Raw genomic sequence first — 12,406 nt, forward strand, 5'->3', positions numbered from 1 at the left:
TTTTTTTTAATAGAGATAGGGTTTCACCATGTTGCCCAGGCTGATCTCAAACTCCTGCGCTCAAGTGATCCGCCCACCTCGGCTTCCCAAAGTGCTGGGATTACAGGTGTAAGCCACCATGCCAGGCTGCAAACCATTATTCTTTCTAAATACTTAATGTAAAAAAAATTAATTTGAAGACAACTAGGATAAAGATAAAAACAATGAAGTGTGTTTTCGGTTTTCCATCAGAAAATCATCAAAGCTAGTTTACATGGTATCATTTGACTGTGAAAAGTAGCCAGTTAAATGTGAAAAATATTTAAAGATAGGGTACTGGACACTGTGCATGGACAGACACTATTCATGCACAGACAACCTCCATATCAGCCTACTAATGAGCTTTTAAAATTTCCTTTTTTTAAAAAAAAGGCTTTTGAATAAATATTAGTATTTGTGAGTAAAATACCATTAAAACACAAAATTAATGTCATCATCAATCTAAGCTCACATATTCCACTGGATGTATTTAAGTCAGGAATAACAGATTAAAATTTCTGTTGAGGTAAGAACTAAAATTGAAAAGTTCACAATATGAGAAGAGGAAGGGGCAAAAGAGTGAGGTAGAAAGGAAAACTAAATTGAAAAATAAAATTAATCCTTGAAGAGCAAGAGTCGTTAGGAAGAGAATATTATTATTATCTTTTATGCAAGGATGGAAAAGTTTTCAATTAGTGCACTAAAAAGAATGCCTTTGCATATACCTGGTACATCTGACACATGAGTAATACAGCCACCCACATGAAGTGGAAAACACTGTTCAGGAACATCCAAAACATCCAAGGTGAACACGTGGCAATCTGGGTAATATACGTCCAAAATCCATCCTTGGTATAAGTGGTCTCACAGTGGAGTCCCCAGTCTAAAGCCAGAACAGAAGTACTTGTATTTACTCAATCATTATCCAAGCACTGCATACAGGCATTTGTGCTGGCACCATTTAGAAAACATAGTCAAACGATCTAGATTTAACTGATGACATTCAATAGCAAATGTTTTTACACTCTTAAATAACCCTATTATATCTCAGTGAAAAAACATAAAGACAGAAATGGAAAAGCAGCAGCCAATCTTAAAAAAAAATCACTGTATCTTCAGAATAAACAATTTGATTGGTGTTGCATCACACAATACTTAAAAAAAATTTTCTTTACAAAAAGATAAGAGGATATATGAAAGAGATTTTTTTGAAGGAGGGCATATAACATTAACAGGATGGTGACATGGGTGGTTTTTTTTGAGACAAGGTCTCACTCTGTCACCCAGGCTGGAGGGCAGTGGCTCAATCAAGGCTCACTGCAACCTCGACCTCCTGGGCCCAAGCAATCCTCCCACCTCAGCCACCTGAGTAGCTGGGATTACAGGCTTGCACTATCACACCCGGCTAATTTTTGTATTTCTTGTAGAGACGGGGTCTCTCTCCCTATGTTGCACAAGCTGGTCTCAAACTCCTGGCCTCAACTGGCCCACCTGCCTCGGTCTCCCAAAGTGTTGGGATTATAGGCAATGAGCCACCACGCCTGGTCAAGGTAGGCTTTTTCTAATACAAGACCTCCTGCTCTTTGAGAGCTGCTATAAAGTACTGCTGTTGTTGACAAGAAAGTGTTCTCTAAGGTGTGCTGGGCCAGAAATTAGGTCAAGTTCTTCGACCAAATCTTCCTATTAATCTTTAACTGAGGTGGTAACCTCCTTTGGTTCATGAGGGCAGTAACACTGATTATTTTTAGAATCTGTGGGGCAGAAAGACTAGAAACTCATCCTTTCAAGACTTGTATTTAAACCAGGATCTAATACATCATTATGTTAAGCAACACTAAGCCCTGAGGCATCGTAAATGATGGATCCTCTTTCCAGACTGCATTCTCAATGCAATAAAAATCTATTATTTCCTTTAAGGTATGAAGCCCACAATGGAATAACAACTTCTTATTAAAAAGGTAACTTTTGATATTTACTAATATTCTCTAATAGGCAATAATTATACCTACTTTTCAAAATATTTCAAGTTCTCTGCAAATTTAATTTTAAATATATTTTCCCAACTGCTTGGTAAGAAAGAGAACTAGGACAATCACTTAATCTAGAAGCTACTATAGTAAAGCAAGCACATGACGTGGAAAATGTTGATGCATTTTACCCAGAAGCTTCTCAAAGCCTATTAAACCACATGCTTTCCAGAGGACACAAGTATTAAAAGGTGATTAATTGCTAACTGTTTGCTTATACTGTGTATTGGACATAATTGATAGAGCTGTATCTTTTTTCCCTTTTGTGCTTCATAAGGTATCCAAACCATAATTTTATTTAAACAACTTTTGTCATTATAGTAATTTGTTAGTATGGTAAGTATAATCTGAGTATGTAGAAATTTGTTTTAAAAAGACAAAAAACAAATTGTACTCACAAGAAATACAACCATAAATCATCCAGCAGATCATAAAAAGCAAGAAGAATAGGTAGCCTATAAAATATCTATGGTTGCCTGCACCTGAAGAACGACACAGAAGCAAGGTTTTTCAGCTAAGAAAAAACAATGGGTAATGCACCTTTGGGGGTATGCCATGAAAGGTGTGCTATCATTGTGATGATAATCACACAAACATTCATTATTTTATAAAGTAGTTTTCTGGAAAAATGTTTTAATAAAAATCTTAAAGTAAGAATGCTTACAACTACACACAAAGATATAATGATGACAATGGTGTTCAAGTCCCAAAGAACTAAAAAAATCACAATTCTGACCTCTAATCCTATTCTTTGTGAGGTTTAAAATAGCCCTATTTTATCTTTTCTTTTATAAACGTTACAATCCAATTTTTCAAAGGTTTCTCCTCAACAGAGGTACACAATCTTTGTAATGTTTTTTTTCTGTCACCTCATAAAATCTCTGGGGCATCTCTGAAACCATGTAGTTTATCTCCTTAGACTACACCATTCTTGAACAGTGAGGTGTGTACAGTTCTTATCTGTCATTCCTCTTTGCCTCTGCACATAGTATCATTTCAAATATTACTACCTTCATCTCTCTAGTTTAACTAGAAAAAAAAAATTTGTCTCCTTATCAAGAGTAGGCACCAGATAGAACTGACAGAGAAAAGATATCAGGCACTGATTTTGTAATTTTTTCCCTCCCTCTCTCAACTGAGTTGCTGTGTTGTCAACCAGAAGGTAATTGGGGAAATGAAGGGTAGAGTAATAAACTTTCTACTGCCTACTTTAATATTATACTTTATTCATTACCTAAAGTAACTTAAATGAATGATATATAAGAAATTACTAATATAACTTACCTACACAGTTACCCACCCATGGGCAATGATGATCAAATTTTGCTATACAGCGGTTGCATACACCACAATGTTTGGACCTCACTGGTTTCCGTATCTGTTAATAGGCATGTTAAAGGATTATGAAAGGCATTGTACTAAGAGAGAAAAGCTGAATATTTATTTTCTCAAAATATAAGTATAAAAAAAACTATATATTTCAAACAAGATTATATCAAGGTTTCCAAATGAATAAAACCAAAAATCACTATTGTTTTGTTTAATAAAATTTCAACTACAAAAACAAAGAATAAAAGAATGAGGCTACTCTAAAAAATATGCTCTCAAGAATGGAACTGAACCGTCAATTTACAAAAACTAAGAATTACACACCAATCTGATGTAATGAATGATGCTATGTTTAATTCACATCCCTCAAATTTCTGAGTAATAAAAATACATCAATCTCCAGTCTTCTAAATGATGTCCCATTATGATCAATGGTTATGATATTGGTTGTTTTTCAATAAAATAAAATTATTCCTTACTAGGAAAGTCAGGCTAAAAGTGAATTTAAAAAGCTCTTAAAATTGAAAATCATCAATAAAATATTTGTCTTTCCCAAATTAACAAATCCAGCAAAAACCAACATGTACACATCTACTTCTCTTCAGTAGAGTGCCTTCTGAGATCTCAGATTAAGGTACAGCATTTCTCCTGCTGAAATGTATGACCATATCTGAGAATGCAGAATATGCTTAAGAAGTCACCATTTCTTGCAAAAAAAAAAAAAAAAACAAAACATAAAATTCATTATTCAGCTATTGATCGGCAATAAAGAATTCACGCTTATGATGTTTTGTTTTTCAAGCATTTTGAAATGGTTTTTAAAACCTACATTACTCTAAATTGGCCAAGTGAATACAAAAACTCATTGGTGATCTTCAAAGGGTTGGCAGTCCTAATGCCAGATATATGATAAAAGAGCTGGAGTTATTAACTCTTGCCAGAAAAAATTTGTAAATGTTCAACAAAAGCACTGCCATTTCTCCATTAGTTTGCATAAGGTTACACACTATTTTGAGGTACAAAGGAAAAGGCACAGTGAACAAACAGTTCTTACATCTACTAAAATTATCTCTGGAATAAAGAAAAGGGTAAGTTACTCTTCACCACACTTGTGAGACTAAATCTACTTAGAAGGCAGCAGGATATTCAAACAACTTCTATCCCCACTTCCAACCCTCAGCGGCAACACTAGTCAAAATCTGAAAACAGACTAATTGGCTAAGGCGTGACTTGGTCTCAAGGTTCCTGGGATCACTTACAAAGTAATCCTTTTTTTTTTTTTTTGAGACAGGGTCTCATTCTGTGGCCCAGGCTGGAGTGCAGGAGTGCAATCACCAAAGTAATTCATTTTTAAGAAAGCTCTGTCTACAAGCCTTAGGGACCTTTCTACTTACCAAAGTGAAGCATACCCATATAATGACAACTACCTCTGCTGATTTGCAAGATTTTATAATAGGAAATGTTCTTTACAACAAGAAGTATGTGGCTTATAATACATAATAAAACATTTATGCTATGATGACAAAATTAGTCTTATTCTTGCCATCAAATGTGTATTCGACAATGAAACTGCTATCTATATTGAGTGACTATATAATTTGTTTGCCACATGGCAAGTACATCAGCACTGCATACTTTGTGGAACAGTATATTTCCACAGAAAAGCAGTGTATTAAAACATTCTAAATATTAAGAAAAAGAGTATCAATCTTATAAGTTACCCATTATAAAACATAGAAACAAAAACTGTTTTCAGAATGTCTGAATATACAAAAGAATCTAGTTGGTATCCTAAAGTTGCTACCAAACGTGAAGCTGTATATATTTTGAATATTCAAAATCATAACTGGTCAAAGAATATTAAGTGTAATAAAGAATTTGCAGAATTAGAACTGTTTCAAAAATTCATTCCATAATCCTAAATGAAGTCAATGACTTTATTATTAATCAGATGTTAAGACATGAGCTCACTTGCAGTGTATAAGTGTAAAAGGGCAGTTAGTTTTATGTATGACTTTGGAATATTTCAATTTCCATGTAGAAAACATAATTTAAGCACTGTGGCAGTATATATATTTTTCACAAATACTAATTATAAAAACTAAGCAAAAAATAATTAAAACATAAGAGTATTATCCTACCGAATGGCTCAGGCCTGTAATCCCAACACTTTGGGAGGCCGAGGCAGGCGGATTACAAGGTCAGGAGTTCAAGACCAGCCTGACCAATGTGGTGAAACCCCCCCATCTCTTCTAAAAATACAAAAATTAGCCGGGCATGGTGGCACGTGCCTGTAATCCCAGCTACTCAGGAGGCTAAGGCAAGAGAATCACTTGAACCCGGGAGGCAGAGGTTGCAGTGAGCCAAGATCACGCCACTGCACTCCAGCCTGGGTGATAGAGTGAGACTCTGTCTCAAAAAAAAAAAAAAAAAAAGTATTATCCTACAGAAAATTGATGTCTATAATAATAAACAATCCAATAGTACTATACCTGACTCTATTAATAAATACTAGTAATTTCACATATATCTTTACCTATGACCTGGGTGAGGATGACCACTTTAAAAATCTATGATAAAACAGTGTTCAAAGTTACATAAACATTCTGATACAAAAAAAATAAAAAATAAAAAACCACCTACTCAATTGAACTTGTTTAGAGGCCATGTTGTCTTAACAGTTATCTAATGGATATTCCCATGTGGCTTTTAAATAGAAGTATAAATTTTCTTAAAATGTAGTAAAGAAAGCAATCTATTAGGGAATCATTATAAACCTTTGATCTGAAATACTTTCTTAGTTTTTAATTTATTGAGTAACATTTTAAGCGAGAAAAGAGAAAGAGAATGAATACAAATAAATGGCACCTCTGAATCAAAAGTGCAATCAAGGCCTACCATCAGTGAGTAAGTGCCTTGGGAAGGAGACATCCTTTAACGATATTTCCTCTTATGCCAAGGCATAGGGAATGTGTTCAGTGAAAGCAATTCTTCCTTTTCCCCACACCCCATACCCGCTATGCTATGCCACTGTCAGGAGGAAGAGAAGGAAGGGAAGAACAAAGAAGAAAATACTACCAAACAGGTACTGCAGAATATACTGAGGTCCAGACTTCCTGTCTCTGCAAGTTCAACTATTGTCTGTGAATTAAAAAAAAAATATTTAATTCAAAACTGAACAATGCTCATCAACTCTTTTGCCATCACTATGAATCAATAAACATGATTTTCATCTTTAATTTACTGATGTTTTCAGTTCAAAAAGAGAAAGAAAATCTTTTGTTTATTTACTGCTATTTCATTGCTGTAAGAATACAGGGTAGCAATCTCTATGCTGCCCAGAAAAAAGGGGATTAGAGCAAAAGAATCTGCCATTGTCTTAGTCTATTGTGGACTGGAATAACTCATCAAAAAAATTTTTTTACAAACTAAATAAAACAGCTTTTAAAATAATCTAAAATGCTTCTAGTCCAGTTCTCTAAATATACAACATTGTTAGATTATAAAACTGGTTTCCTAATAACCTGCATTATAAGAAAGGGATGCCCTGGATGGTATATACAAATATTTTAGCTATTGGGACAGTGTATCTGCACTATCAACCAATTTATTAACCTTCTAGTTGACATGGTCATTCAGCAAACATCTACTGAATGCAAATTATTTCCTGGAGATTTACAGAGATGTTTAAGACACCGTATTCACCCCTCAAAGCAATCACAGCAGTCTTGTAAGGGAGAGAAACATGAAATTATAAAATGTCATGGAAGTGTTATGGACAGGCATCACAACAGCACCAAGGATGAGCACCAAATAAAAGATACATAATCTCAATTTAGCTTAAAATTTCTTTATATTCTAAAAGATAATTACTTCCTCTGTACTCTAATGTCTGCTATAAATACTAATAATTTGGCAGTTAAACACAAGTGACTTGGTTGGTATTTTGCTACCTTTTTCTTTTGCTCTTCTGTTGCTTTAATAATCCCTGGATCTGATTTCCAAGATTTTCCAAAATTGTAGAAAAGTGCAACACTATTGGCAAGGAATGGAAGATGGATAAATAAAAAGTTGAGATGTGTCTAAGGTTAAGGAATTTAAAGAAGCAATGATAAATGAATTACTATTATATATAAACTTATAATCTATAAAAGTTTACAAAACACCTACCAGTCAAAAAAAATTCAAGCTGTTTTGCATTATGTTTATAACTACATATAAAAATAATGTGACTTCTTTATAAATTTTAAATCATGTAGACTTATCTGACACTTTAAGTTAGTGAATGTATTAAAAATTCAATGAAAATTTTAAATGACTAATTTTTTGACAAAAATGAAGGCATTTCTCATGTTCAAAGTTATTAACATATACTTTATGTATATGCATTGCAATCTTTATGCATCTACCAAATACTACAGATATCATACTCGTATAGTTAAAAGATTGCTTTTAACTATAGGAAAGTAAAAAAAAAATTCTCACTTTTGCCTTTTTTTGAACACACTGAAATTAATTTCAGAAAAAATATAAGCTTGCTTAAAACAGAAATAGTTTATATGCAACCGTTTATATGTTCACATTTTTTCTATCTCATAAAAACAAAAAAATACATTAGGCATTTATAAATGTAAGTAAATTATCAAAAAACAATTTAAATAACACTATAAAAATAAAGCAATGTTGCTACAGCAATACATTTCTGAGACACAAAACACCAGGTACACTCAAATACCATTTGTAAGATTTTATGTAGATACAAGTATCATATAAGAATTTCCTAAGATTTTTTGACATTATCATGTGTACCCACTGTTTACATTTCTCATGAAGCACAGATAGAAAAGGAACAGCTTCTTGAATGAAATCATTCTACATTTGTTTGGAAAATACCAAAACACTCAATAGCCACTTGACATACAGGAGAAACAAAAGACGAAAGAAAAGATTAGTTATTAGCAACTGGCATATTCAAAAGTGATTTATCTTTTCCTTTTTTCTCCAGTCCTCTCTTTTCCCCCAACTTTTTCCAATCTTATTCCACAAAATATACCGGTATAGCCAGCGGAGAGTAAATAAGAAGTCAAACTTTCAGCTGTTTATTCTGGAGAATAAAGTGTGTAGAATGCTGAGGCCTGACATTACTCAGGGGCAGCACTTTTATTTATCACAAGTTTTGAAAAGGTGCTAACATAACATGTAAATAAATAGGTCACACTCTCAGGACCTGGATTAAATTGGCAGGGGGTCAGTTCAATATATGACTACACATTTGAAAGGTATATTAAGGAATTCAATACTGAATGAACTTTAAAAATGTCTTTCCTTGCTCTTCAATGATGAAGAAATTAGGTATCTTCAAATGGTAGACTGAATTTAGCTTTAGCAATAGATTAGATAAGCTAATTTTAAAAATTTAACTGAAATAGGCTGGGCGTGGTGGCTCACACCTGTAATCCCAGCACTTTGGGAGGCTGAGGTGGGTGGATTACCTGAGGTCAGGAGTTCAAGACTAGCCTGGCCAACATGGCAAAACCCTGTCTCTACTAAAAATACAAAAATTAGCCAGGCATGGTGGTGCACACCTGTAATCCCAGCTACTGAGGGGGCTGAGGCAGGAGAAGTGCTTGAACCTGGGAGGCAGAGGTTGCAGTGAGCCAAGATCACGCCACTGCACAGCCTGGGCAACAGAGTGAAACTCAGTCTCGAGGGGGAAAAAAAAATTAACAGAAATAGGCACACTCTACAAATATATGGCTGTTTTCAGTATTAATTTTATTATTAGAGAAAATGAGAAAGCACTAAAAAAAGCAGAAAGACAGAAACAAGAACTCTATAACCCAGAATTAAACTTAATTTTGGTATTCTGCATTTTTAATTATGACTGGTATCATAATGTATCTAATTATTAACAAAATAACATATTAATCACCAACTATGTGCCAATTAAGCAGTACAAGAACCCTATGATAAATCCTGCTATTATCCCTTTACAGATGATACAACTGAAGCAGAAGCTACATTGTCCAAGATTACAGTGAGTTAGAGGTAGAGCAAGTATTAAAACTCAGACTCGTATGACCTATGCTATTCGGCCTCGCCAAAGTGCTCAACACAATTTTCTATGCCAATAAATATTATGAAAACAATATATTTAGGTATGAGCATTTTTAAGGCTTGAGATATAAATATATAGACACTTTTATACTATTTTCCAGCAAGATATACCAATTTATAACTCCACTAACAACATATGACTGATTAGTACATTTGCATTGGCAGTAATCAAAAAATGCTGCCAATTTAAGAGACAAATACGTGCTAGTTTATTATTTTAATTTATATTTTTGCTTTTATGTTTAAACAGCCCTCCAATTAAAGTATTTACCATCCATGCTTTCACTTAAATGTTTATAGAATCATTTTGTACATTTAATTCTTTAATCTAGTTGGATGTTTTCTTGATGTCTGCTATGAAATGCAGCTCTCATTTTATTTTTAAACAAATTTATCTAGGCTTTCAAAAATAGAAATTCATACACTAAACTTATTTACCATAATACTCAGCAAAATGAATTTAAAACAGTACATCAAACAAACCAAGCGCCTCTCAAAATAATGGCAACAACTTGGAAAGAGGACAGACCACATTGTATCATAAGTTCAAAACTGAAGGCCACAAAAAGGTGATGATTCTGGTAAGGCAGGCTGCCTGAGGTAGCTCCTAACCCTGCTCTACTGTACTAGTAGGATGAAAAACTGTAGATGAGAATTCTCATCTATTTCACCCTGGCCCTTTGCTATGGACTAAATTGTGTTTCCTCACAATGCATATGTTGAATCCCTAACACCTGCAATCTGACTGCATCTGGAGATGTGGTCTTTAGGAGGCAAGTAAGCTTAAATTAAGTCATAAGGGTGAGAGCCTAATCCAATAGGGTTCTGGCTTTCCTTATATAAGGTAGAATGAGAGATTTCTTACTCTTTCTCCTCACCATGTGAGAACACAGCAAGAAAGTCATCATCTGCAAGATAGGAAGACCACCCTCATCAGAACCCAAACATGCTGGCACCCTGATCTCAAACTACCAGCCTCCAGAACTGTGAGAAAACAAATTTCTGTTGTTAAACCACCCAGTCTTTGGTATATCATTACGGCAGCTTGAACTGACTAATACATACTCCACTCCTCAGTCCTACTCAACTGGAGAAAAATCATTGAAATGGTGAGTAGATAATTTGAACAAGTCAGGAAAACCCCTTCAGGAACATAAGTCCCTGAATACTACTGCATGGCTTCCACTAAGTATCAAGAAAAACCAAGGCTTGTCATTAATAAGGTGACTTAACAAAATTGAGGGGATGGCTGGTGGGGGATAATTCCAACATCATTCTATCTCTAAGGCTGCACAGAATAAAACCTCAGGAAAAACTTTCAGCAAGATCTTAAGACAGCTAAACACAAGTTTCCGAGCAAGAATTTACAACTGAGCTCTCTTTAAATATCCTTGTACCAAACGGGTCAGGAAAAACTTCAAAGATTGCTCTACAATATTATCAGAGAAAACATAAAAGTCTGAATATATTTGCCTAGGTCAATCACGAGTAAGATGAAAGATGAAAAGAAATGGCATAACAACTATGCTAGAGTACTTGAAAACAAAACAAAAATAATAAATCAGAAAAAATGTGCGCAGTATTCACAAAGCAAATAACCCAGTATGGAAAGCAGCAGCAAATTTGGACAAACACAAATTAAGGACAAAGGCAAATTAACCAAAGATGCTTCATAATTAAATTAAAATATAAATCCTATAAAAGCTTAAACATAAGATCATAAAACAATTAGAACCAGATGAAAAGGGTGATTCTAGAAAAAAAAAAACAGATCAAACGAAACCATTACACAATATATGAACTAAAAATTTATAAAGATGAACACAAGGAGGATAAAAAGACTGACAATCAGTAAATGAGGGGAAAAAAGAAAACTCAAAACAATAATTAGAGACAAAAACTGGACATGGTGGCATGCACCTGTAATTCCAGCTACTCAGGAGGCTGAACCCAGAAGATCACTTAAGCCCAGCACTTCAAGACCAGCCTGGCCAACACAGTGAGACCTCCGTCTCAAAAAATAATAATAATGATAATAATAAAGATTAGAGACAAAAGTATGAACACAGATGACAAACATAATTGAACACATGGATAGTTTTATCCCAGTAGTAGTAAATACATCAAATAGAAAAGAATTCAGAGATCCTAAGAGAAAATTTCAGATAAAAGGAAAGAAAACCTTCATTTTTATAAACTACATATAGAATATACAAATATAACCTCCATTTTAAATACTGCATCCTGAAAAGACATACTGTATATTAAGAAAATCTGAGGGACAATGATTAACATCCTCTGAAACATACCAGTTGTTTTTTAATCTCAATGGTAACAAATGTGTTCTTGAGCAAAAGTTTTTTAATAGAGACAAGGTCTCACTCTGTTACCCAGGCCACAGTGCAGTGGCATAATGAGAGCTTACTGCAGTCTCGAACTCCTGAAAAGGTCCTACTGCCTCAGCCTCCGGAGTAGCTGAGACTACAGGCACGCACCACCACACCCGGCTAATTTTTTTAGTTTTTGTAGACCCCGTCTCTACTATAAAAACAAAAATTAGCCAGGCGTGGTGGCGCATGCCTGTAATCCTAGCTACTTGGAAGTCTGAAGCACAAGAGCCACCTGAACCTGGGAGGCAGCGGTTGCCCTGAGCCAAGATCACGCCACTACACTCCACCCTGGGCAACAGAGTGAAACTCTGTCTCAAAAAAACAAAAAAAAACTAAATCATTTTGAATGTGTTGCTGAGCTGCTAGTAAGAAAACCCCATGGAGACCAGAGATGATAAACAAACACAAATCTAGAGGTAAACTGGTTCAGAAATTCAGTGTCTACTCTTCAGGATTTGCTTATTCCTATGTGCTACATGCTATTTGCAAGAGACATTTTAAAAATTCAAGGCCATAAATTATTTA

The 12,406-nt window shown here is 34.5% G+C and overlaps 1 protein-coding gene and 1 long non-coding RNA gene across 8 annotated transcripts in view; one reads left to right on the forward strand and one right to left on the reverse strand.

Moving 5' to 3' along the window:
• Positions 1–12,406, forward strand: part of LOC108529951 (uncharacterized) — a 68,614-nt gene that overhangs the window by 8,937 nt on the left and 47,271 nt on the right. For 2 of the 5 annotated variants that reach the window (XR_001885730.1, XR_001885727.1), the window contains 2 exons: positions 1,936–1,976; positions 4,666–5,464. This is a non-coding gene — a long non-coding RNA (uncharacterized LOC108529951). Of the gene's footprint in view, positions 1–1,935; positions 1,977–4,665; positions 5,465–9,370; positions 9,475–12,406 lie in introns of those variants that run through there. The other 3 variants (XR_001885728.1, XR_001885729.1, XR_001885731.1) reach the window with 2 other exon arrangements.
• The window catches only part of ZDHHC17 (zDHHC palmitoyltransferase 17), an 89,358-nt gene that overhangs the window by 4,549 nt on the left and 72,403 nt on the right, over positions 1–12,406 (reverse strand). For 2 of the 3 annotated variants that reach the window (XM_017872513.1, XM_017872515.1), the window contains 5 exons: positions 7,328–7,452; positions 6,453–6,515; positions 3,330–3,423; positions 2,444–2,527; positions 744–901 (listed from right to left, as the gene is read on the reverse strand). In XM_017872513.1, coding sequence (XP_017728002.1) covers positions 744–901; positions 2,444–2,527; positions 3,330–3,423; positions 6,453–6,515; positions 7,328–7,452 — 524 coding nt within the window. The remainder of the gene's footprint in view (positions 1–743; positions 902–2,443; positions 2,528–3,329; positions 3,424–6,452; positions 6,516–7,327; positions 7,453–12,406) is intronic. The other variant, XM_017872514.1, reaches the window with a different exon arrangement.

The sequence above is a fragment of the Rhinopithecus bieti genome, unplaced genomic scaffold (assembly GCF_001698545.2).
Source record: "Rhinopithecus bieti isolate Rb0 unplaced genomic scaffold, ASM169854v2 scaffold_5476, whole genome shotgun sequence".
Classification (NCBI taxonomy): domain Eukaryota; kingdom Metazoa; phylum Chordata; class Mammalia; order Primates; family Cercopithecidae; genus Rhinopithecus; species Rhinopithecus bieti.